This window comes from Stenella coeruleoalba, assembly GCF_951394435.1.
Source record: "Stenella coeruleoalba genome assembly, chromosome: 9".
Classification (NCBI taxonomy): Eukaryota; Metazoa; Chordata; class Mammalia; order Artiodactyla; family Delphinidae; genus Stenella; species Stenella coeruleoalba.
Window position 1 is genome coordinate 25,424,992 of NC_137155.1, and position 27,666 is coordinate 25,452,657.

Genomic DNA, 27,666 nt, shown 5'->3' on the forward strand with positions numbered 1-27,666 from the left:
CAATCACTACCCCTTAGTCTTGGATACTCTTCCTTTAAACTGAAGTGATAAATAAAGAGTTCAGAGTCGCCAAAAGTCTCCTTAACCTTAAGTAAAACAGGGAAACACCAACTTCTTGCTCCTAGCGTTGTCTGTGTCTGTCACGACCATTCTAGATATCCCTGTCTTTTGTAAAAATTCACTCTGTGCTTTTGCTTCACAGCTAAAGGTTTCTTGAGGACCGAATTTTAAACCAAGAAGCAACTTCCGTCTCTGATGACTCAATGAAGTTGTAGGAAAAATTAAGATGCTTTTCAAGGTATAAGTGCTATAGTCGGACTAATCACGTGTTATTTAGAGACTACAAACTTTGTCTCTATTAGGATAAAAAAAGCTAATTCTGGTAAAACAAATGAAATAAAAAGTGGAAAATCATGTGCTGTGATATATACAAAAAGTAAAAAACACCAAGAGCCCTATTTGCAATTAAAAAAGAAATAGTTTTGTTGTAAGAAGGGTAATCAATATCATTCAGAAGAAATGCATTTGTAGAAGGATCAGTGTTGCATAGAATAATTCCAGTACAACCTAGGTGTTTGGTCAGCTGCAAACTTGGCACACTTATGCTCTCTGAAGGGGGATGCTGGTGCACAAAAAGAAGCCCTGTCACTTAACTCTCTGGATTGGCCTGGCCCCATTACTAGTTGTTGGAACAGAGGGGCACCTGTAATGGAAAGACTCCTACTTTTTCAGGTCAAATAGCTACCAAGGTATGACCTTTGTTTTGGTGGCACCTCCTTTTGTGTATCCTAAAAGAAACTGCAGCTGGAATGAAGTAAACTAACTGGTCATAAACCTCTCACGCACACTTCTGGATGTAAGCGGCTGCAGAAAAGGATCCACGGGAGCCAGAGTTTCCTTTAAGGACAAACAGCAGAGCCTTTTTATGTCAGAAAGAGATCTTCCTGAACCCTTCCCTTCCCCAGTTATGAGTGATGATTATAAGCTTCCTAAAGTGCTAAATTCTGCTGGAAATAACCATGGCAACCATCAGCAGATCTAGTTGTCTCTAAAAATAGAATCCTAGCAATATCAAATCCTTAGCGATCCCCTCGCTGCACGTTCATTTTACAGCAATATCAATGATAAATGACATTGCATTTTCGGGGGAGAGGGTCTTAAAAAATAGAGGGAAGAAAAGTGACTTATCTTTCTCAGATTGGAAAGGAGTGAATTTGTATTTTTTATGAATATAATAAAGATATGTAACCTGATATTTATTAGAAATTATTTTTTAATGTCTTAAATTCAATCAATTCCTCTCAGATTTCAAGTATGTTTTTCTCTAAAAATGAGAAGATTCAATATCTGAGCAATAGATTTGGAGATGATTTCTCTGATCCCACTAAAACCTCACCTTTGAATAAAGAATCAGCTCTTAAGCTCAGAATTCACAGAGAAGCAATTTAATTAATTTATTTTTGTGGATATGGGAATAGGATAAAATCGGCATAATTTACTTAATTTATGATAATCCGATTTGCAAGTCATTTTCATTGAATTTTCTCCCCTTTTTAGGTTAAACGAAAGTTTATATTTTAAAGAAAAAAATAGTTTTAGAGCCAATGTACTGCTTTTATCCATGTCAGTGCTTGCTATTGGTTTGGAAGATGCTTTTTCACATATAAAAATTGGGAAATAAAAAACTGCATAATACTTATTCCTCACTTATGTGTATAAAACTATATTTGGAAATGTGCTTTCATCTTCTCTCATAGATCACTTAGCTTGATCATCCCAACATCCCATTAGGAAGGCTAGGAATATATAATTATATTTTCCCACAAATAAGAAAACTGAGGAAAATTGAGTTTAAGTGACATGTGCAAGGTGACACAGTTCGTCAGTGGCAGAACCAAGACCAGAAGCCAGGCTTTTAATCCTAGCCGAGTACATATCCTATAAGTCCACGTTACCTCCTTTGTTCACGTTGTTGGTTGATGGGGAAGAGGATGCTTCATTTTAATGACTTAGACGTTGGTCCTTTATTCCATATTATTAAAATAGCTCAAAGGATGTTTTCACTTTAATATAATGTTGATTTTTCACATATTTTCCCAACATTGATGAACTTGATCACTGTGATACTGTCACTAAAGTAGGAAAATAGAGCACTAAAGAGAACTTGAATTTAGTGTCAGGATTTTCATTGTACAAGTTGATGTACTAAGGGGAAAAAAAGACCATTGTGGAAGAGCAGGAAATGACACCAATTTAATCAATGTCACAGATTAATACGATTTGTTTGCCAGAGGAAGAATTTTCTCTCTGTCCATGTATCATTCAAGAGAAAGAAAATATATGGGATAATACATTTATTTGCAATTCCACAAAGAACAAGTTATCATGCTTCCTAGAACATACTAATTTAATCTAGGTCCTTTGCTATGTAGACTGAAAATGTCTTGGATTAAGGGTAAATTATGGAGTTTTTGATGTTTCAACCAAGGTTCCAAAAGTTTGTGGGGCAATATTCTTTTTTGTTAGCCAGTCATGGCTTTATTTCTAGATAAATGTCGTCTCATTTCTACTTAGTATTGTCTTAACTATACTTTATTTCAAGTTTTACTAGTGTGCTTTTACAACATGAATTCTAAAACTGGTGGTGTTCACCCTTGTAACATTTAGACACAGAGAAAACCTGTACAACATGATCTAAAAGCTATAATTTCTACATCCCTGGTTCCCTTTTTCCTGTAAACACAAGCTCCTTACTTCTAGTCTGGACACATATTGTATCCTATGTCAGAATCTCAAAACATTTAGTTGTCTGAGAAGATAAGATGAAGAAGAGACTTTTTAAAACTGAGATTTGTTCCATTAGTTTTTTCCTTTCAACCAAGTTCTTTTGCATAAAGGATTACTTTTGTCTGCATGAGAAAACATATTAATCTTTGACTCTCAGCCTTTAGATAGCTGTAGCTCAACTCTACTCAAAAATTTTTGCATTAAGCAAACAAAATTTCTCTCACCATTTTTCTTGACAGCCACAAGAAATCCAAGGTTTGAGAACTTTTTTTCTTGTCTTCAATATATGAACTTTTTCATTTGAGTTTTTTTTTTCTATGTTCCACAACAATACATTTGCAAGCCTTTGAGTATGTTTTTGCCTTTTGTTCTTCTTCTCATGGTTACCCCTGTAAACATAGCTTAGAACAATAGTATTCGACCATAGTCTTGATTTAAGACTGTTTAAAGCACTTTCTATACCCTGAGCAGACACATTTCTTCAGTGGGCTTGAGTAGGACTGACCAAAAGTTTGTGCCAGTTGACTATTCTTTTTCTGAGATCCACTTTGTCTAGCCAGATACAGGCTTCACCAATCAAGGTCTTTTTCATAAACTTCCCTCCATTGGAAAAAAGTAAAATCTAGAAAAAATAGCCAAAATTATATATATTTGTGTGTATATTTTCAACCTCTTTTATGGACATTTGCTCATCAAAGAAGTAACAGAGACAAGAAAGGGTGAGGGTGAGAGAAATAGCAGGCATACTTGTAGGAGAACTAATAACTAACATGTCCTCAAAAGATTTGCATAATATTAATTAATTTACCTCAACATTTCCCAAAGGCAAAGACATATCCTGAAGGACAGGAGAATTCTAGATAATATTAGCTAGCTAGATAAACCTAGCTAACTCTAACTAGGTTTGTGATTAAACTGATTGAAAGTTTCAAAAAAGAAATTTGCTAGGTGCATGTTTTATTACTTAATGAAATATTAACTCAAATACAGAATTATTTGAGTGGTGAGTACATACGAGTACGAGTTTACAAGGCGGATAGAACATAATGCTGACTTTAAATGCCATTTAATTTACTGGGAATTTTATTATAGGAAGCACTTCCAAAGTGGCTTCTTGTCATATGTAGAACTTACACTAGTTGAAATTCCACGGGATCTCATATTCAAGAAATATTTTTCTTTTAGGGATCAGTTGAAAGAAAGGTAGAGAAATTGAGATGGAGATAACCATTAATCCTTGACAATTCTTCTCTCATGCTCTCTCTTTCTTTTTGGAATCTCCTTCAGATAATTCATCTTTATTCCTGATTAAAATTTACTGTTACGTTTCTGACTTCAAAATCCACTTTTCTGTCTCTTTTAGCCTCTGGTTTGGGGATTTCAAATGGCACATTACATGTTTTACTTGGACCGACCCTGCCTTCCTATCAAGTTTATCACATTTCAAACTCATGTTCTTTCTCCCTATCCGTCCCTTCTGTAACTACTCAATCTCTGTGATTGACACATTTGTTCACACAGATTTCAGAGTATCCTTTAACTTTTTTACTCCCTTCAACTCTAATGTCAATTAATCCTCTCAGTGCAGTTTTTGCTTTGCAATATCTCTTATATATGTCTCTAGTACAGGTCTCTAAGTGCCAGTACCATGGTCTTCTCTTCCCACATTTTTTCATCTCTTCCCTCCCTCCTCCTTTTTCCTCTTTCATTCCATGTCTCTGTATCTACTAAAGATATACTATGCACAAGCATTGTGCTAGGCTACAAAACAAAGAGCAATGAAAATCAAGCCTTGCACTAGAGAAGCTGATAGTACAGAAGCAGTGAGAGGTAAGTACACAAATTGTTGTACAAGACTGGGATTAATGGCCTAATGAGATAAGCAAAACATTATGTGAATAAGGTGTGATAAATTATACCCAGGGTCATTATTAAAGAGCTGTTTACGTCAAAAGACATGGAAAATTGCGATAGATGGAGAGAGATGGAGAAGGGAGTACTGAAGGAGAGGAAGAATATGAGCAAAGAATTAGAGGTTTAACTTGATTTCAAGATTCTGGTGTGACTGGGGTCAAGCGTGAGTGGAAATGTATACAAGGAGATGAAATTAAGTCAATACAATTAGAACTCACCTTAGAGGACTCTGAATGAGTCAGGAATAATGAAGAATCACTGGAGGGTTTCAATGAAACCTAGCCAGTGTTTTTAAAAGATACCTCTGCCATCAGTGTGATAAAATGAATTAAAGGGTAAGATATTGATGGCAAGTAGGCCAGGTATATACTGCTGAGATGATTTGCATAACAAAGATGAGGACCCAAAGAGAATTAGTGTGGCAGTGAGCATGGAAAAAAATCTATGTACAAGAAACTGAGTTGGTAGGAGAGGCTACTTGGTAGCTAAAAGGATGGGATGAGCGGGTTGGGGAATTTTAAAGGGCCCCTGGGAAGTTACCTCTAAAAATTAACTTATAAAATATCACATAGTGTATGATTGGCATTTAAATATTGAATAATTAAATGGGAAATAACTACAGTATAAATGAATATCTAAAAATCGGAACTGTATGAGTTACCTGAAGAGAATGTCCAGCAGGACTTAGGCTGAATCTAAAAGTTTCATTGAATGAAGGCTCTCGATCATGTCTACATACTCTTGTTTTTTTCTTGATCACCTTTTTTTGGGTAGAAATATTCATCACATATATTTTCACATATAAATCTGAAAATAAGAATTCAGCTTGTTAAGTGTCCATTAATAATACAATTTTCTATTGAAAGAGTTATAATTGTATATGGACAGTTCTCCTACATTTTACACAAAGCCAGTAGCCTGTGAACAATTTGTTTCAGATAACATAGAGTAATTAAAATATACATCAATTTTCTTAGCAACTTAAATGTTTTCTTGTTGTATAATAAATACATCACTCTACATTTGTGTTGAAAAAATCTAATTTTTAACTAGTAAAATATCAACTTGCTCTATATAAGAGAAACTCATTCTTATTTCATATTTTTCAGATATATTTGGTACACAGCCCAAATTTTAATGAGCGTTTTTTTAGCTATTTAGGACATACTCCTAAAGAGTTCCTAGATACATTATATTGCTCATTGTCATAAAATTAGATACCTGGTAAGTGATCAGGAGATTTAAATTTGTAGGTGATATTTCTGCATTGGAGGATTTCAACTATGAGTTGTTCCCCATCTGTCTTCATTTCTTTCTTCAGTGCAATCTTGATTTCTCCCATTACCTGAGTTTTAACTGGAACAATTTAATTAAAAAGTTAAGGAATATGTCATGCCATTAATTAAGTGGTTAGTTCAATAATTTACTCATATTTTCATTTATTGAGTGTTTATCAAGTGCTAAACACCTTATCGCATCCCGTGGATACACAGATGAATAAAATACAGTCCCAGCCCTTAAGGAGAGGAAGGCCTCATGGGGAGACTGATAAATTATATGCTTACAATAAAGTATGTTAAGTATAATGATAAGCAAGTGACAAGAGGGGTATGGAAGAAATGCAAGTAGGTATTACTCAATTGTAGATTTTTAGGCCAAAAGAGGTAATAGATGAGACTACAGGGGACTATAGGAAGACAGTCATACATAAAAATAATAGAATTCTAATATAATATATAGGCAGTATTAAGTCAAGTGAAATGCAAGAAGTTGTTTGCCGACAATTGCTCACTACTTACCAGGCTTGCAAAAGAACACTTGCTAATACAACTAAATGTCGTTGTATATTATATCTACTTCCATTCTATTTTTCTTGTAAAAGAAGTAGGCAACAAGAGTACATGGCAATAACATTACACAAGGGAAAATATGAGTGATTGAAATGAATTCAATGTATTTCTTTCTAGTGTTTATCTTGGATCTTTCCATTACTGAAGAAGCTATTCATACTAGGTCAAATTCTTTATAGTTTCATCCTTTTCTCTATCGATGCATATATTTATCCACTTACCATTCACCAACAAATATTTTATTTTCCACCCTACTCTGTGATAAGCACTCTGTTAGGAAGAATGGATACAATGATAAGCCAACATACACATGCTTATTGGTTTTATGGTTTTTCTGTCTATTGGGAAGAAATCCATCAATGAAATATTTTCGTCAATAAGTGTACAATTAGAAAGAGAGGAAAGGTTCTGAAGTACAAGAGCATGGATACAGAAAAGCCTAGGAAAGGGCTTCATGAGCTGAAACCAGAAGAATAAGAAAGAATTAACTAGGTGACATGGGCGGGGAAGAACATTATAAAGAGAAGGAACAGTGTGTTCACAAAAGGCAACATAATGGGACTGAGGAACTAAATAAATATTTGTGTGATTATAAGATACTGTTAAGTGGTACTATGTTAAGAATTTGGGTTTTACCTTTAGAACAACAGGAATCTATTAAAGGTCTTTAACATGGATGTAGATCATTTGTTCTCAAATGTTTCTGTCTCAGGATTTATTTATAGTCTTAAAAAAATGGTGGTACTCAAAGAACATTAAAATTTCTAATTAAAAAGTAAAATTGGATATTTAAAAATTTATTTATTGATTCAGTTAAAATGACAACAATATATCTATAAATAAGTATTTTAATGAAAAATAACTGTATTTTCCAAAGCAACAAAAAATAGTGAGGAGTGACATTTTATATTTTTCAAATTTCATTAGTGCTTGGCTTAATAGAGGACAGCTGGATTCTCATACCTGTTTCTACACTAAATCCAGATCAATATGCTGTTTTATTTGAAATATATGACAGTCTCACACAGATATATATACATAGTTGGAAAAGGAAGGAGTATTTTAATATCCTTTCAGACAACTGTGGACAATCTTTGATACTACATTAACACTTGAAAAGTGGTAGTTTCTTTAAGATTAGTGTAAATGTGAAATCTGAAACCGTATCAATGAACCTTTGGACTGTTACTTTAAAATACAATTGTCTATCTTGCACCTTGAATGGACCAGTTAACTATGCCTGAATTGGTAACATCCTATATTGTTCGTTTTGGAAAATACCGGTTTACTGAGTTATGCAGGTTTTCAAAAACATTGACACAATTCATACAATATTAAAAGCACATTTGTTAATATCACCATCGATATCATAAAAAAATTCTGACTATTGAAAAGCTGACAAGCTCAGGGAGGCAGGTATAAGTTTTGGAAATTTTTATTTTTACTTAAAAGTTGATTTTTATTATTGACAACAACTATTGCCAATTGTTTTTATCAAAGTGAAAAACTCACTTTGTTAATTTTTGAGAAAATGGCAGCTGAATACAGTCAGCCTTCTGCACCCATGGCTTCTGCATCCATGGATCCAACCAACTGAAGATCAAAATATCAAAAAAAAATTTTCCAGAAAGTTCAAAAAAGCGAAGCTTGAATTTGCCACATGCAGGCAACTATTTACATAACATTTACATTGTATTAGGTATTATAAGTAATCTAGAGATGATTTAAAGTATATGGGAGGATGTGCATAGGTTATATGCAAATATCACATCATTTTATATAAGGGACTTTAGTGTAAGCAGATTTTGGTATTTGTGGAGGTTGAGGAGGCTCCTGGAAACAATCTCCCATGGATACCAAGGGTTAACGTTACCAAAGTTTGAATAGGCAGAGTTTATCTGTCAGTTGTCTTTCAAGTAAAAATGATATCTCTTGTAAAAAAAGGCTGGCTCAGCTTGCAACTCAAATAAATTGCACTAACATGTTTTCTCAAGTCAACGTTCATATTTTGGTATGCAGCAGAAGTGCTTTGTGTGTAGTTCCCATTTTATCACACAGAATAGTCTAGAACATAGACTATTAGAAACACATGTACTTAAGGGTCTAGGTTTAATAACAAGAACCTTAATTTCTTTATAAAGGATATTGTTAAGTGAAACAGGCAAGTTTTTCATATAAGTGCATGGTGGTAAAAAATAAATAAATACAGTCACTATTAGTACAATTTGGTGCTGCTGCCCTGATTTATACTAAGTCACCAGCAGTTTTCTGCAGCATTGCTTTTGCATTATCAATGTAAATGTCAACATGGTAAAATGGTAAATAATATCTTAGTATACTTAAAAAATAATTTTGACCTGGATGCACTTCAACAGTCTTGGGGACCCACGAGGATTTCTGAACCATGCTTTGAGAATGACTGTTAAAGAATATAGTTGAGTAATCTCCAATTGGAAATTAAAGTAACAAAAGCATCATGTACAAAATCTATTAGATTGTAGTTATTTAATCATTGCGATTTAATTTTATCACACATTTGGATATGGGTTTTTAGAATGCATTTCTTCCCTGCATTAATTTTTGCTTTAATTAACTTATATTTTCATGTCTAGATGTACCCTAACATGTGGAAAACTATCTACCAATACCATACTTTGGCCTGCTCTCTTCCTTCTTTCAAAACACTAAGTTCCCCAAATAGGCAAAGTTGCCCTCCATATGTTTTATAAACTGAAACACAGTTCTTCTAGACATAGTTAAATCGTGATAATTCAGCAGCCAATGATCATAGATACTTCACAGTAGCTGGGTGTTAGCTTTACCCTTGAGAAATTCAAGAAAATAAAGTGCAAGCCAAGGATTTTTTTATACAGCTAAAGTGTCTTTCAAGCAGCAAGCCCATAAGTTTAAGCATAAGGAACTCAAGAATACCATAGAAAAATTCCTTCTCAAGAAATATATGAGAGGATGAATTTCATCACATCAAAGAGATAACTAGAGAGACTTCAGCCAAGGGAGTGATGGTGAATATTTAATACATTTAATTGTAGAACTGAGACTAAAATAAGAGTCAGAATATAGGTGGGTAGAAGGGCAGCATGTAATTGTCATGTATTCTGATAGAGTATACAGAATGAAACTGAAAGAGATGGATGACAAAGGGAGAGAAAGGGACAAGTAGAATGAGATTGTTGATTTTTGTATAGGTAAATGGTAGGTGACACAAGTTATACTATTTAAAATTGACAAGACAGATGGTAAATGGTAAGTAAGAGCAAACATAATAAAAAATATAAAAAAAGACAATCATTGGAACAAAGATACAAAGCTTTCTTAATTACAAAATAAATTAAAAAAAATTAAAGACACCAAACGGAGGAAGAAACACAACAAATCTAACATCATATACACAATAGTTATAAAACAAAATGCAGAGCTGTGATCAAACATATCTGTCATATCAATAAACATGAACAGGCTCAGTGAGCATATTTTTAAAAAGATATTCAGATTGGCCCATAAAGCAAAGCTTATGAGCTATGCTATGCTAAAACTTAGTTTCGTTTCAAATAGTCACAAATACATAAATTGTAAGCATGCCAGATGTATGGAAACAATAAGAGAGTAGGGGTTGATATCTTATTGTGAGGCTAAATAGAAATCAGTTTGAAATGTAGTAAACAAGACCAAAAAAAGGACATGTTATAAAGTTAAACATCCATAAATCATAATGAAGACACAATTATGAATATCTATGCACCATTAAAATAGGTTGAAACTAGAAAATAAGGTGTAAAGATGTAGGAGATGAAAGCCAGAATAAAGAGAATAATAATAAAATACTTTAACACAGTATTTTCAGTACAAGACAGGTGAAGTAGACTAAAATACGTAAAGACAGAATACTGAGACACCAGAACCAATATAGCAGATCTCAGGATGTATATATTAAACACTACACTCTGATAAGAAAGAAAATATCTTTTCCTCAATTAAATATGGAACATGGATCATATTGATTGATTATGTATTGACTTACAAAGTAGACAACGGTAAGTTCTATAAAATGAAGCTAATACATTGTCTGATAACACACACACACACACACAAAGGCTTTAACGAAACAATTCTTGGCTGAACAGAAAAATACAATGAGAAAATACAGAAGTTCTGAAAAACAATGATAATGAAAACACTATCAGAATCAATGAGAATTAAAATAATGATCAGAGGAAAATCACCAGTCTTAAACACCTATATCATTTAAAGCAGTGATCAGAAGAAAGTGCATATATGCATTAATATTCCATCAACAAAATTTTTAAAAATACAATTGATTTAAAATCCCAAAAGCTAGAAAAAGAACAAAGTAATATACAAGAAAGTACAAGAAAATAAATAATAAAAATATACAGAGAAATTAATGAGGCAGCATATAGAAAAAATAGAAAAATAGTAGATAAAATTAATGGATCAAAATTCTGGTACTTTGACTAGCATCAATAAAATAGAAAAACCAATAATGAATTTAGTCAATAACATGTGGCCTTAATATTATGATTTACAAATGGCATGTGGCCTTTTAACTATGACACTATGCTCCTCTCAGTGATTTGGTGTAAACATTTTAGTGTCCTGGATATACCCTAATACTATCAGCTCACATTCTGTTTACACATTCCTGACAGGCAGAAACAGCAAACATGTCTAATATATTTCTTTGAACTTGTGAGGGACCATCTAGCTCAGGTTACTGAATGATTTTAAATAAGTATAAACAAGCCCATTGAAATCAATCTGTTTTATTTTAAAGAACTTTGCAGGAAAATGAAGAATCTTCAATATAAACATGAGAAAAGAAGACAGATGTTAGAATCTCCTTTCTTTAATACCTAGAAAAACTAGGGGAAAAAGTAAAGTTCAGGAAAGTATTAGCCAGTAGCAACTAACCAAAGAATAGTCTCCTGCCAGAAAATGCTGAGTGGTGTGTAGGAATGGAAAGGCAGATTCTGGGAAGGCTCAGCTTAGCAGCATCCCCAACCATACCACGTATCACAAAATTTTGCCAGGAAAAAGAGAGATGAATTGCCAAAATCCTGAGAATTACCACCAAGTCCCCAGCACAGAGAAGTGGATGAACAATGAGTTTAGGCAGCCCCAGAAAAGTTATACTAAACCCTTGAGAGTGGCAGCTTTGGCTAATCGCTAGGAAGATCTGAGGGTTTCACTGAAAATAGGAAAAACAACAAGTGCTCCCCATTTACTGGGGATCCAAGGTTAAGGAGGAGCAAAATCCAAAGCTGAGAGAGTCTTTTCATTGCAGTAAGACATACCTGGGCTTGGTTGAGTGAATGCTGGCAAAACAAAAGCAAAAACAAAACCAAAAACCATTTAAATCAAATCTCAAGAGAGAGCAAAACATAGTCCATCAGGGCAGCAAATCTACCTGTGAAACAGCTCTATTTCTTTCCTCCAAAGGCATAGAAAATTGGATAGAACTACTACTGCTCCATCTCTCAAACAGTAACTGGGATAGAGGGGAAAAAAGAGTATTCTACCTGATAAGGAGGGAGTCAAGGAAAATACTCCCAGTATTTGGAGCCAATAGGAGTTGTGGACAGAATTGATCACACCACTGAACATGATGAAATGAAACACCAAGACAATTTTTTTCTCGGAAAACTTCACTGTTATGGGTCATATTGCTCTAAAACTCCAACATGCCAAGCATATAAAATTTATTGTTGCTGTTTACCACTTTCTCACTTCAGAAGAAAGGTAGAATTAAACACTTGCTAACTAAAGTTCTCAAAGCATCACATTGCCTATTTTTTTCTTGGAAGGTTAAATTCACATGCTTCACAGTGTGGTACTTGTGAAGTTCTTGTTAAATTTTTCCTACTCCAGATTGTTCCTTATTTTTTATACTAAAGGAGGAGAGGAACATACTTACTGAGGTGGTCTCAAAGGACGTTTGCATTAATTACGAGTTATCACTATCAATCGTGCTTGCCCTTTCACTGGTTCAGAAAACCTTTGTCATTGGAAACAGATGCATATGGATGGTGACAAAAACCTCTGTTTTCACTCTCTCCACAGGATGAGGGAGAGTGGTGGGTGGGGGGTCAGAAACTATAGATCTGCTTGGGCCTCTGAACTGAAGAAGACAATGCACACATAGAGGCCATGTGTGGGTGTTTTGTCATTGTGTTTGGAGTAGAGAGTAAATGGGCAGTAAAAACTGCTTTGACCAGCCTCCAGGTCTCTTGGTGTCCCAAAATTTATGTTTTGGTTGTATTAAAAGAATAAAAATTAATCCTACTCTAGAGAAGATATTTATCTTACAACATGATACATACCTATGATTAAAAGTAGAAAGAAGACTGTCTTTTCTCCATTGTATATTCTTGTCCCTTTGTCCAAGATTAATTGACCATAGGTGTGTGGGTTTATTGCTAGGCTCTCTATTCTGTTGCACTGATCCATATGTCTGTTTCTGTGCCAGTACCATGCTGTTTTGATTACTGTAACTTTGTAGTATTGTCTGAAGTCTGGGAGGGTTATACCTCCATCTTTGTTCTTTTTCCTCAGGATTGTTTTGGCATTCTGGGTCTTTTATGGTTCCATGTAAATTTTAGGATTATTTGCTCTAGTTCTGTGAAAAATGTCATGGGTAATTTGATAGGGATAGCATTAAATCTGTAGATTGCTTTGGGTAGTATTTTCATTTTAACAATATTAATTCTTCCAATCCAAGAGCATGGGATATTTTTCCATTTCCTTAAGTCATCTTCAATTTCCTTTATTAATGTTTTAGAGTTCTCAGCATGTAAGTCTTTTGCCGCCTTGGTCAGGTTTATTCCTAAGCATGTTTTTCTTTTGGATGCAATTTTATTTTATAATTTTTTATTTTTATTTATTTTATTTTTGGCTGTGTTGGGTCTTCGTTGCTGCGTGTGGGTTTTCTCTAGGTGCAGTGAGCAGGGGCTGCTCTTTGTTGTGGTGCACAAGCTTCTCATTGTGGTGGCTTCTCTTGTTGTGGAGCACGGGCTCTAAGTGCATGGGCTTCAGTAGTGGTGACACGTGGGCTCAGTAGTTGTGGTGCATGGGCTTAGTTGCTCCACGGCATGTGGGATCTTCCCAGACCAGGGCTCGAACCCATGTCCCCTGCATTAGCAGGAGGATTTTTAACTACTGTGCCACCAGGGAAGCCCTTGATGCAATTTTAAAAGGGAGTGTGTTTTTACTTTCTCTTTCTGATATTTCATTGTTAGTGTAAAGAAATGCAACAGATTTCTGTATGTTAATCTTGTATCCTGCTACCTTGCTGAATTCATTTATCAGTTCTAGTAGTTTTTGTGTGGAGTGGTATAGGGAAAGCTGGATAGCCACATATAAATCAATGAAGTTAGAACACATCCTCATACCATACACAAAAATAAACCCAAAATGGCTTAAGCACTTAAATATAAGACATGGCACCATAAAACTCCTACAAGAGAACATAGGCAGAACATTCTCTGACATAAGTAATACCAATGTTTTCTTAGGTCAGTCTCCCAAGGCAAGAGAAATAAAAGCAAAAATAAGCAAATGGGACCTAATCAAACTTACAAGCTTTTGCACAGCAAAGGAAACCATAAACAAAATGAAAAGGCAACCTATGGACTGGGAGAAAATACTTGCAAACAGTGTGACCCACATGGGCTTAACTTCCAAAATATACAAACAACTCATACAACTCAGTAACAACAACAACAAAACATCCCAGTCGAAAAATGGGCAGAAGACCTAAGTAGACATTTCTCCAAAGAAGACATACAGATGGCCAATAGGCACATGAAAAGATGCTCAACATCACTAATTATTCGAGAAATGCAAATCAAAACTACACCAGTCAGAATGGCCATCATTAAAAAGTCTACAAATAACAAATGCTGGAGAGTGTGTGAAGAAAAGAGAACCTTTCTACACCGTTGGTTGGAGTGTAAATTGGTGCAGCCACTATGGAAAACAGTATGGAAGTTCCCCAAAAAACTAAAAATAGAGTTGCCACATGATCCAGGAATACCATTCCTGGGCATATATCTGGACAAAGTTATAATTCAAAAAGATACATACACCCCAATGTTCACAGCAGCACTATTTACAATAGCAAAGACATGCAAACAACTTAAATGTCCATCAACAGAAGAATAAAGAAGATGTGATCAATATATGTATATATAATGGAATACTACTCAGCTATAAAAAAGAATGAAATAATGACATTTGCAGAAACATGGATGGACCTAGAGATTATCATACTAAATGAAGTAAGCCAGAAAGAGAAAGACAAATACCATATGATATCACTTATATGTGGAATCTAAAATATGACACAAATGAACTTATTTATGAAACAGAAACAGACTCACAGACATAGAGAATTTTGGTTGCCAGGGGGGAGAAGGGTGGGAGAGGGGTGCAAACTATTATATATATAAAGGATAAACAATAAAGTCCTACTGTATAGCACAAGGAACTATATTCAATATCCTGCAATAAACCATAATGGAAAAGAATATCAAAAAGAATATATGTATGTACAAATATATACATACACACACACACACACACACATATATATAACTGAATCACTTTTCTGTACACCAGAAACTAACACGACATTGTATATCAACTATACTTCAATTAAAAAAAAAAAAAGAATTGTGTCTTCCCTGGTGGCGCAGTGGTTGAGAGTCCGCCTGCTGATGCAGGGGACGCGGGTTCGTGCCCCGGTCTGGGAGGGTCCCACATGCCGCGGAGTGGCTGGGCCCGTGAGCCATGGCCGCTGAGTCTGCGCGTCCGGAGCCTGTGCTCCGCAACGGGAGAGGCCACAGCAGTGAGAAATCCGCGTACAGCAAAAAAAAAAAAAAAAAAAAAAAAAAAAAAAGAATAGAAAGAAGAAGAGATGATGGATATATACAGGGCATAGTTCAAAAATGAGATGACAAAATAATAGGTGGGGTGAAAATGGGGATAACAGAGCTAAAACACAAATAATCCCATTTGAAAGCTGTTAATGAATTAGAAACATCCTGGGAACAAAATTAAATAAGATAGAAATCAGTATTATTGACATAGAGGGAAGAAGGCTCAGGATGATACAGAGAGAAAAGTAAAGAAGTTACAGAACAATGGCAGATATATTAGAACTGAAAAATATGATCCAATATAACTTATTGCTCAGAAAAAGTAAATTCAAGAGAATAGGAAATAACATCTATTTAAAACATAAAGATATTTCTCTGAAATAACAGGAGAGTGAATCTCTGGACCAAAAGATCATCCTACACTCACTGAAGTGATAAGTTGGTACACTGATATATCCAGCTTAAGCTACTTCAAGGATACAGAAAACATTCTTTAAAAATCCAGGAGGAAAAAAAAGTCCTCTGCAAGAGTACATTTGTGTATAAAAGAAACAGCCTTCCTAAAATATTTAAAAGACTATGTCAAGGATATAGAGGCTATAGTAATGAGGGAAAGAAAAAGAGAGGAGAGAGAGGGGGAGAGAGGGAGGGAAGAGGGAATGAAGGGAAAATCTGAAGATGAAATCCAGGCCACAAATAAAACAATGGAAGAGGAAAGTGGAAGAAAGTGGATGAGCGTTGATTTCCTTTAAGCGGAGAGTTAATCAATAAAATGTAAATTTGAAATAAAGTATTAAAAAACATAATTACTCAACCTCTTAATATTTTCCATTTTGTTTCTTAAACTTAGTGAGATCTTTTATAAACTATGGCTAAAATATTTATCGAAATATTTTACATGACTAAAATAGTTATTGAAATTGTTATTTCTTTATTTTTACAATGTTATATTCTTTTCTGTTAAATTTAAAAACAATATAATTATTTTTTGACAAAGAACAGGACTAATTTAATTCCATTTTAACAAAATTGTTTGTGTCCCTCTCTTTAGCTAGCTGAAGTGCTCCAAGTAAGTGGAACTGTACAACTGGCTTACTTTTATCTTGCCCAGCTTTCTTTTTTCACACTCTCCAGTGCTTTATTCTCCTTTAAGATATGCAGTGTTCTTTCCACTTTTTTGTTTTCTTAAAAAAGAGTTTACATATATTTTATCTTTGAAAAAATGTGTATGTTTTATCTGTAAGCAACATTTATACACATACCTAGATCTATATCTCCAACTACTTTATATTTTTAGTAAAGTATATTTTAAGAAAAAATTGCAATTAACAGAACACAATCATTATTTCACAAGAAATAAAGTTGGTAAAATCCCCATTTTACAGATGAGAAAATAGTGGCTTGCATGTGTTAAGTAACTTGCCAACCTGTTAAGCATCCTAGGCAGAACTTTACTCTAGATCTTCTTATTTTAAGCACAGGGCTCTCTTCTCTCATGCACACCTTATATTTTCTTATGAATAATATTTGTAGAACACTGGCTCATTCATGGAAATATTCATTTAAAAATATTTTTAAAAAATATTATCAGAATGAAAGGATTTTTCAGGGGCTATTTTGCTATTTTATTTTACCCAGACATAGGACTTTAGAAAGCAGGGAAGGCATAGCAAACAATTATTTTAGTTGGTTAAACAATAGCTAGAAGTTATCGTCTACCTTTATACATTAGATTGATTATACAGAATATTTATATTAAAGAACAAAAACCAGCAATAAATACTTTCTGAAATATTCATAATTATATGAGAGTCTATATGGAATTGACTTAGACACACAAAGTAAAAGAAGTGTCTATTGATTAAGAAAATATTTCTTTTTTATTTGCATTATTGGTATTTTTAACACTTAACTGGATGGAGTACAAATTGAGGTTTACGTTTTCCCAAAATTGTAAGCATATTATATTGCAACTTGAGCAGCTTTTGCCAATGCAAGACCATTTCCAGCAAAAGTCTCTTTAGAGGCAATGTTTAATGAGCTGGAAGTGAATAAAATGTGGAAAAGTAAAGAAGCAAAGAATGTTACTTTGTAAAAGGAAAGTCTGTGTAAGGAAAAAAACAGCGAATACAATTCTCAACACTTAGATTTCTTTGCATTTGCAAATTTTCGTTAATAAATACTACATAGCAATGTTGCAGGTCACTGGTGCTAGCTAATACAGTCTGAAATGGTTTTAGGTAAGACGCATATTTAGCTGTGACAGTCTATCACCTCATAATTTGTCTCCTAGCTCCTATCACTCATTCCAAGTCTAAGAAAAGTTCAATATAGAATTAAGATGGATTAAAAACCAGGAATTCTGGCTTCTAGCCCTGTGAGATGGCAGGCCTGTCATTAAATATCTCTGTTTTGTATTTCCTCATATTGTAAAGTGAAAATATGTAATACGATTATTTACAGACCATTTATAATATCTGTCAACTTTACAGAATAATAAATTTTTAGACATTTTTTGATATTATCTATATATTATTTAGTCCTGACCCTCTACTAAGTATCTTCTATCCTAGATAATTTTGTCTGTTTACTCAGGTATTCTAAACCTTCTCATTATAGAAAGTCTTAATAATGTGCTAATACCTGTTAATAGCCAAAGTAGTGATGTATAGTTGTATTTTCCTTCATTTCAATTATTTTTACTCTATCAGTTTTAGTCTAAGTGATGATCCTCTAAAAAAAAGCTAGCACAACAATGGCAAATTGTTAGCGGAATGCCTAAAATGGTAATTATTCAATAAGCATTAATTCTTTTTTATGTCTCAACATTTGATGCAATGGAAGATCAGTTCTAGAAGTAATTGACAGTTTACACCTAGCAAACGTTTCTATAGCATTAGGTCAATTGCTCAATCTATTCAAAGTAAACAAACAAAACAAAAAAATATATCTTGATATATCCATATAAATCAAGACTTTTTAAATGGAAATTTCTTTAATTAAAGGTCTTCTTCTACTTCACTGAGCCTTTCAGAGAAAGGAAGTGAGCTAACTGTAGCTTGTTCTATTCAACAGTCTCTCTATAATTTGCAACCATGTGTATCAACCCTACCCTACAGCCTATAATAAATTTTACCTTCCATGCTGAAATTCTCTCTCTCTTCCGAAAGTTCAAAGTGGTACTCACTAATTTGATGGTGGTATCCAATAATTATCTAAAATTGGTACTTCCTTTTTCTTTACACCATGTCCTTGAGTAGCAGGGAAAGCTACTAGATCTTTTAACAAGTCTGGTAATCTTATTTGTATTGAATTTCATCTCCTAGTATATCGTTGTTTTCTAGCGGCTGTATTCAAGTCATTGATATGTTTTAAACTTAGTTCTCAGAAACATGTTTTCTGGACAAAGGTTCTTACCTGTATAGAACACTTTATATGCAGGATTGAATAGAAGGAATGAAGAATTAGTTTTTAAAGGTTTATGCTAGTAATTTAATGTTTGAAAGGAGGAAGCAAAAATGAAACTAATTTCTTCATTCTATATTGTATTAAATTCTATTCCAAGTACTCTCACTGTAAGATCTCCTGAAGTTGACGCTCCATAAATCAGCTTGCTCATACAATGAGAATGACACCATGCAGCCAACTCCATTATCTGACTTCTTTGCTACCTTTGTATATAACAGATGACTGTAAATGCTTGGGTCCAGCACTTTTTACTAAAACATACCATTAATAAAGTGTTAGAGAATTCCCAAGACAGGATATGTGAAATGCTTTGTGATTAGATATAAGTAATTCCTTTATAGGACAATTCAATATATTTGGTTTTCAAAATAAATGAATCCTCATCCCAAATATACTTCACAAAATGTAATTTTCCACTCTCTAACAGGTTAAGTATATATTCATCTGTAACCAAGTGAATAAATATTACTATAATATTATGGATAAAGAATACAGATTAAATAAATTTTAAAATAACATATGTATAGCACAGAGAACTGTATTTAATATTCTATCATAAACCATAATAGAAAAGAATATATAAAAAAAGAAAGTGTATATGTATACATATTATAACTGAGTTATATATATATATATATGTATAACTGAGTTACTTTGCTGTACAGCAGAAATTAACACAACATGGCAAATAAACAATACTTCAATTAAAAAACAAAATAACATGTAAACATCAGTCATATCATCTCAATTTTTCCTAAACCATTTGAAATAGACAGAGGTATGACTAACTTCACTTTCAAGAAAAAAAGTTCAGGTTGATTAATCTGCCAAAAGCCACATAGCTAGATTAGATGCTTCCAGCAAGACACCCCAAGGTTAATGCCAAAATTTTGATTATCTATTATGTAACAGCGATTATGTGCCAAATTCATGTATATGCTTGTGAGCATGCCTATGTTGGGGGGCGTAAATTTCAGGTTTTGTGGGGAAGTTGTGCTGGAAAGACCAGGTACAGACAGGAGCAAATGCTCACCCATTCCCTTTCCAAAGCATTAGTTTGTGATCATATACTTCTTGATTTGCTGCATGTAGGGAATTACAGTATACTCGAATGGTATCCACAATGCATTCAATTTCTTAAACAACTCTCCTATTCCAGGCACATTATGGATGTAGACTACTACAGCCTTTAAAGGGTAAAGACTGTTCCTTATTTATCCTGGTCTTTTTAGCCCACAGAAAAGACACTTAGAATATGTTAGATATTTAATGAATGAATCTGTAAAACTTTCTCTAATATTTACAGCAAACCTACAAATGAGGTATCATTTTCATTTAGCTCTTAAGAAAGTGATTGATAAGGCTTGACTTAAAAGCCCATGCTCTTCCCATTAAACTAAGCTGAGACCATAGATCTGGAGATATTTTGGAATCTTTTTTCAAACCTGTGGTTTTCACCCCCAAATGAATGCTTTTTTGTCAGTTTATTAATTGCATTCTCTGTTTACGTGCATATACAAGCCTCTGTTATTCAAAGCCATGGGGAGACATCCTAATACATGGTCATGTCTCAGGGCTGAATGGAGCCGAAGGAGGAGGCATTTTGTTATGTTTTCATTAAGTTTTTTTTGCAAGGCAAAAGAGTTCTATAAGCTTTCATTAAGGCCCTTATTTGAAATAACCCAGATTCAAGGAGATATTTTATACAATAAGGCAGGCATTTGGGTCTAATATGACTTAAGAGTTTTGTGAAAGTAGGCCAGGCCTGAACATTCTCTATCTCTTTTTACATAAAGAAAGCCTTTCTTTCTGAGACAAAGCCAGAAAGAACATCATTTTAGAAGGAAAAAATAGATTTTTCTGATTGATCTTCAGTGTTTTTGGCATCTTTTGTCCTTTTGGTACATGATTCTTAGCATTCATTTTGCTGTGACTGAAAATAACCAGAGCTCTTTAAAAAAAAAATTTTAATTAAAGCCTCCCATCCATTATCTTGTATGAGACCTAAAAAAAAACCCCAAAATCCTCACTAAAACAAAACAACATCCGCTGTTAGAGAATAAAAATTGAAAACCTAAAAGGACATTACATTTTAAACATGTGCAGTTATGAAATACCCCTCAGATGTGTCAGGAAAACAAATCCTAAAATGACTGAAATGGGAGAGCTGGTATGATATAACAAGAGGGCAGTAATGTTCTTTTCCAGAGAAGCGTCAAGTTTAAGAAACAAGGCTAGTTTCCTGAGTTCACAAGGCATTGACTAGACCTCCCATCTAAACTTCTTGACCTCTGGTCTAAAACCAGGAAGATTACCCACCCAGGAGAAGTGATGGGTCTACACATATTCTCTTTTTACAGAGAAACCTTATCATCGTCATGTAATGATTTTAGAAAATAAAATCAGGTAAGAGTATAATATTAGGGAAACTAGAAGTTCTTGTGAAAAATAAAAAAGTTTGTCTCTGTAAGAGTGAAGCTACCGATCCACTGCAGAACAATCCCCAGTTTCTTGTGATCAGGCAGTCAGGTAACCTCTGAATAAACCTGAGAAAACCACCTGAATGAGGGTTAAATAGATTATGAGAGTCATATGTTTCCATTGGCCCACTAGGTTACTTATATCATTTTGATTTCTTTGTGTTTAGATTAATTCTACCACTCTTAACGTACAGTACTTTTGATCCTCCTCTCAGTTGTAACCAATTCTCCAGTTTTTCACTTACTACTAATGCAATATTTGTTCCATTCTATAAAACCATTCCTCAATTCCTCAATACAATTTTTGCAGCAATCACTTTGTCTTCCTTGTCCTCAACTGCCATGCTAGATAAAAGAGCACACTATAATTCTACCTCAGTCTTGTATTCTCAGTCCACTTGGACTGTATGTGTATATATTTGCCATTCCAGTTCCCCTCTTCATCAGTCTTACCTGCTTTGCCCCAAGAAGAACACTCGCTTGCACTTCATCACCGGGGTGTCCTTACCTTATATGACTTCTGTGGGGTTTTAGAAATGAAGAGCCAGAAGGAGATGTGAGGGTAGGAGCAGAGAGGCTGGGCTATTTTTTGTCTTCTTTGTCTCCATCCTCTTTGTCAGCTAGTTTTGCAGTGGCCGTGCCTTGTTACAAAGGCTACCACTCCTGTCTGCGATCTCCTGTACCGTGGCTGTATATCTTGCTGGGTTCTGGCAATAGCTTCCCTCCCCATGCTTCATTAGACCCAGGGTAGGAATGGCTTTTTGTTGTGGCTGGTCCTTAATACGCATCACCTTTCCTTGTTAGTTCCTTTAACCTTCCCCACCTTGTAAATGGTCATTAAATTCTTTTATACTTCCCCTTTGAATGTGTTACCTGCTTCCCACTAGGGCTTCGCAGGACATCCCCTGTTGCATATAAAGTCAGACAGTAATCCAGGGTTTGTTTTGTTTTGTTTGTTTGCTTTTTCTCTATAGGGAGACATTCTCCCAATTCCATCTATGAAACAGTCCCCTTTGATTTGTGGTGCCACTTTGAGTTCCCATATATTCCTGGGTCTATATCTATGCTTTGTATTCCATGTCATTGTTCCTTTCATCTTGCACAAGTACCAGACTCTTTTGTCTTTATGTTTTAACACCTTGCAGGGTAACCTCACCCTTGTTTCAGTCAGGATAGATTAGATTCTGCTGTAGTAAGAAACACTACCAAAAGAGATTATCATACTAAGTGAAGTAAGTCAGAGGAAGACAAATATCATATAATATCACTTACATGTGGAATCTAAAAAAAAAAAAACAAAAAACAAATGAACTTATTTACAAAACAGAAAAAGACTCACAGACATAGAAAACAAACTTATGGTTACCAAAGAGGAAAGGGATAGGGGAAGGGATAAATTAGGAGTTTGGGATTAACAGATACACACTACTATATATAAAATAGATAACCAACAAGGATGTACTGTTTAGCACAGGGAACTATATTCAATATCTTGTGATAACCTATCATGGAAAAAAATCTGAAAAAGCATATATATATATATATATATATATATGTACATATATTCAGTTTGCTATACACCTGAAACTAAAACACTGTAAATCAACAATACATCAATTAAAAAAATTTAATTTAAAAAAACTGCAAGATTTTATTCTCTCTCACTGTACATATCCAATAAAGGTTGGCAGGGTCTCTGCTCTTTTTAGTCACACCATCTCAGGCTGATGGGGAGTCACAATTTTCCCCCTTGCTGACTGCCATGTCTGGAAGAAAAGAGAACTCTACAAGTCTCTATCAGCAGTTAAATGATCAGTCCAAAAATGGCACACATCTTGACCATCCATGACTCATTGGCTAGAACTAGTCAAAGGGTCAACTGTGTCACAAAGGAGCCAAACAGTCTGGGAGTCAGAGAAACAGAAATAATTAGTGAGCAACAAAAATGAACACCAAAACTTCCTTTGCTCCTTTTCAAAGTTGACTTGGATGTTGAAAGTTCTCTATTATTTCATATGAATGTTCGAATAATTATATTGAGTTCCTCAAAAATATCTAGCTGGTAATTTAACCAGAATTTTATTAGATTTACATTTTTATATTTAAATTGTTTCACTACAAAGCACAGAATGATTCTACATTTATTCAGATTTCCTTTTATGCCCTTTAATAGAGTCTAAAAGTTGCCATGGGTATCTTGGTTATTGTACAAGTTAAACCTAAGATACTGTTTAGTTTTGATATTATGAGTGATATTATTATTTTTGTTGCTTTGTTGCTATTGTGTATTTATGATTAATTATTGGTGATCTAGAGTAATTCTTATTAGTTCTAACATTTATCTGTTGATTCCATCAGATTTTCTGCATACATATTCAAATTGTATACAAATAATTTGTTTTATTCTTTCCCTTCCAATCACTGTACCTCCTACTCAATTTTCTTTCCCTATATATTAACCGAGACCAATGCTATGTCACATATTAATAGTAGACATCCTTGTCAATCCTGATCTTAAAAGGCATGTGCCAAAATTTCACCTATAAATAAAATAATTTTTAACATAATCTTTACAAAATTAAGGAAAGGCCCTACCTTTCCTAATTTGCTAGGAACTGTCATCAAAAACAGATGTTTAATGTAAATCAAATGACTTTTCTTCATCCATGTAGTTTAATTTATTATATTAGTGAATATATTAAAATTATGTATTAATCTGTCATAAATATAGTTTTCCAATTTACATTATTATAAACAAAGCTAAAATAAACATTTTTACACAACTCTTCACACATGGATAAAAGAATTTAGCTAGAATATAGTAGAATATTTAGGATATGTTGGAATCATTAGCCAATGATTAATCAAACATAATGCAAATTTTCAAATTTAGTTGTTACTGTCAAATTAGTCTCGAAACAGTTTATACTAACAATTTATGTACTGCTTTTCTATCAGCACTATAATAATTTTGTCACACTTCTGCAAATTCTGAATTTTTTTAAAGGACTTTTAGAAAAATAATATATACATACACACACATACTGAATCCTGATCCATTTCTTTTATATGCATAACAAATATCTACTTTCAGTCTTCATATTGTTTTTGTTTATGTTATAATTTTTTGAACAAAAGTTTTATTTTAATTGCAATGTGGTCAAATTTGTTAGTTTTTTACACTACAGTTTTGGTTTTGTGTTTAAATAGTTTTGTTTTTTTGTTTGTTTTTTAACAGCTCTTTCATATTTTGCCATTAGGAAGAAAGTCTCTATTTTCTTCTAAAAGTTTTTCACTTTAGATACTCAAAACAGCCTCAGTTACTCTTTATTGCTTTTTTACAGTGTGAGTTAGTAGGAATTTATTTTTCTTTGCAGGCAGCCAAATTTTCTTTAATCATTTCTTTATTTGCAATGCAAGTTTTGTTATAAATTAAGGTTTCATATACAGGAAAATATTTTCTGGTCCATCTGCTCTGTTTCATTGTTCTACTGGATAATACATGTGCTGTGCCACAGTATTTTGTATACTATAACTCTCTAATTAATCTTGATAACTAGGAATAACCCTACTTTATCATTTTTATTCAAAATTTCCTAGCCTTTACTTCCTTTATATAAATTTCAGGGTCAGCTTTCAAAATTCCACTACAAACTTTTAGTTATTTAATTGAACTTTCATGGTATCCCCATATTAAGTGGGAAACAATTGCAATCTTTATGATATTAATCTTTATGACATGCTCTACATGCCTATTCATTCAAGCCTTCTTTTTGGAATTTCAACAGTATTTTGCAATTTTCTCATAAAAGTGTGAGTATTTTGTTAGATTTATCTCCTGGAATCTTAGACTTTATCTCTACTGTGAAGAGTTTCTCTTTTTAAATAATGTTTTTGAAGTGGTCATTATAGGTGACATAAGAAGGCTATTATTTCCTGCCTTGATTTTTCTATTTTTTTCTGACTCTGATACCATTTCACCTGCTTTATTTTGAATAATAATTGTGTGATGTATATATTTCCACTTCTTTTATTTTCAACTCATCTGTGAGACGTTTACTTTAGGTAGATTTTCTGTAAATAGCAGGCAGTTAGATGTGTTTAACTACTTGGATGAAATTTCTCTTTCATTAGGTGATTTTAATACATCAACAAGTTAGAAGTAAGTTGGAATAAATTTTACTTTCTGTTTAACTCCTTTGTTTTAAAACTGCACTTTTCTCTATTGTTTTCCTTCTGCCTCCTTAAGGAATGCTTTCATCTGTAAGTAACAGAAAAACTTACTTAGAATGATTAAACAAATAGGGATTCATTTCTTAATATAAAAGAAATCCAGAGATTAGCACAGGTTTGTCATTTCAGTAATGAGGCAGGCACCCAAGTTCTTTCTTTCTTTCTACTGTGTCATTTTTAGTACTTGTTTTTTTTTGCCCTTTTTGTCTAATGGTTGCAAGATGCATGCTACATATCCAGGCATCACGTCTACCTTCCAGACACAATAATATGGGTCAGAGAGAAAAGGATTTTACACCACAGGGTTCTCACAAAAATCAAATTAGCTAACATAGTGCTCAGCATGTTTAAGCTCTTGACAGATTTAAGTTATTTACATTTCCTCTTTACTATAATGGAAATCATTTCTTATTATCCAATTTTTATAAACCCCAAATCATTTTGATCCCCAAGTCCAGGCAGTATATTGTACCCTATCCTTCTGGCAGGAACTTCACACTGATACCTCCAGAGTGTACCAATCACTAATTGGTTTAGGTGAACAGTGCCTCCTGGAACTGGGTTTTGCTCATCTTACATACATGAGCAGCACTGACCTCAGGCTTCCTAGTAAATGAAGCATGCAAGATCATTGATACTCCTGATAAATACAAAACACAATTACTATTAAAGTTGAAATTATTAAGTAGAGAATTTAGTAACCTACCTTCAAAGAACAAAAAATAGAATGTTCTATGGACTAATTGCTACTGCTTGCCACCACTTCTGAAAACCTGCTACCAATTTTACTATTTCTGATTGACTGAAGCTAAGCCCTTTCCTAATCAAAAATAGCTATCATTTCCCCAAGTGCTTCAACAGCAAAATAAAAGCCTCCTATATTCTCTCTATACTCAGTTTACACAGTGATACTCTGAATAAGTAGTTAATATTAGCTCTCTTTTAAGTCCTCATAAGTCAATCATTTTCCTCAAATGACAAAGACAGTATCTGGTACAAAAGCACTTGGCATTATTATCCCCCAAATTAGTAAATTAGACTTCCTTTGGTTTCTTTTTTAAAGGTTGAAATTATAGGAAATGGATGAACCATAATTTTAGATTGGCCAAAGTATATTGAGAATATACTACTAGGTATTGCAAAGATTGGAATGTCACTTTAGCTCACAGTAAAATAATCCTTGAAATCAGACTCATAAAAATGCTTCATCAATAGTGGATTGACATGAGTAAGTTTTCTGAAAAAGAAGAGTAAATTATTTTTAAATAATCAAAACACCAATAAATATTTTAAAAATTAAATAATCAGTGCTTTGAAAAGAAAGGCAATGACCTGTAAATTTTTAATTGAAATTTACCCAAATAATATTATCTTTTTCAAAATAAATTGATTTATTTTACTTTTATTTATTTTTGGCTGCATTGGGTCTTCGTTGCTGCATGCAGGTTTTCTCTAGTTGCGGCGAGTGGGGGCTACTTTTTGTTGCAGTGTGTGGGCTTCTTATTGCAGTGGCTTCTCTTGTTGAGGAGCATGGTTTCAGTAGTTGTGGCACATGGGCTCAGTAGCTGCGGCTCGCGGGCTCTAGAGCACAGGCTCAGTAGTTGTGGCGCACGAGCTTAGTTGCTCCGTCGCATGTGGGATATTCCCAGACCAGGGCTCGAATCCATGTCACCTGCATTGGCAGGTGGATTCTTAACCACTGCGCCACCAGGGAAGCCCTATGTCAGTTTTAAGAGGACTGATAATGTAGTAGTGCATCCAAGATTGTAAATCTATTGTGGTGATATATGTTTAGCCAGAAGAAGCCGAAATAAAAAAGAATAAAATATTGAATTTCTGGAAATAGTCCCCATGCCACATTGGAAATGATACGCTAAATGAATTATCCATTAATACTTGATGAATTTTGAAACTTTTTTCACGTTATTATAGAATATCAAAACACATTTCAGAAATTTAGTCTAGCCCTCTGTTCTGTATTTCATTCCAAGCAAAACTCTTCTACCGTTTCTATGTAAT

General features: G+C 33.8%; 1 protein-coding gene across 1 annotated transcript in view; it reads right to left on the bottom strand.

Moving 5' to 3' along the window:
- Nucleotides 1-2,995: 2,995 nt before the first annotated feature.
- PCLO (piccolo presynaptic cytomatrix protein) overlaps nt 2,996-27,666 on the bottom strand; it is a 365,126-nt gene continuing 340,455 nt past the window's right edge. The window contains exons 23-25 of the mRNA XM_079932524.1: nt 5,923-6,057; nt 5,363-5,508; nt 2,996-3,409 (exon numbers count right to left, since the gene is read on the bottom strand). Coding sequence (XP_079788650.1) covers nt 3,269-3,409; nt 5,363-5,508; nt 5,923-6,057 — 422 coding nt within the window. The 3' untranslated portion in view covers nt 2,996-3,268. The remainder of the gene's footprint in view (nt 3,410-5,362; nt 5,509-5,922; nt 6,058-27,666) is intronic.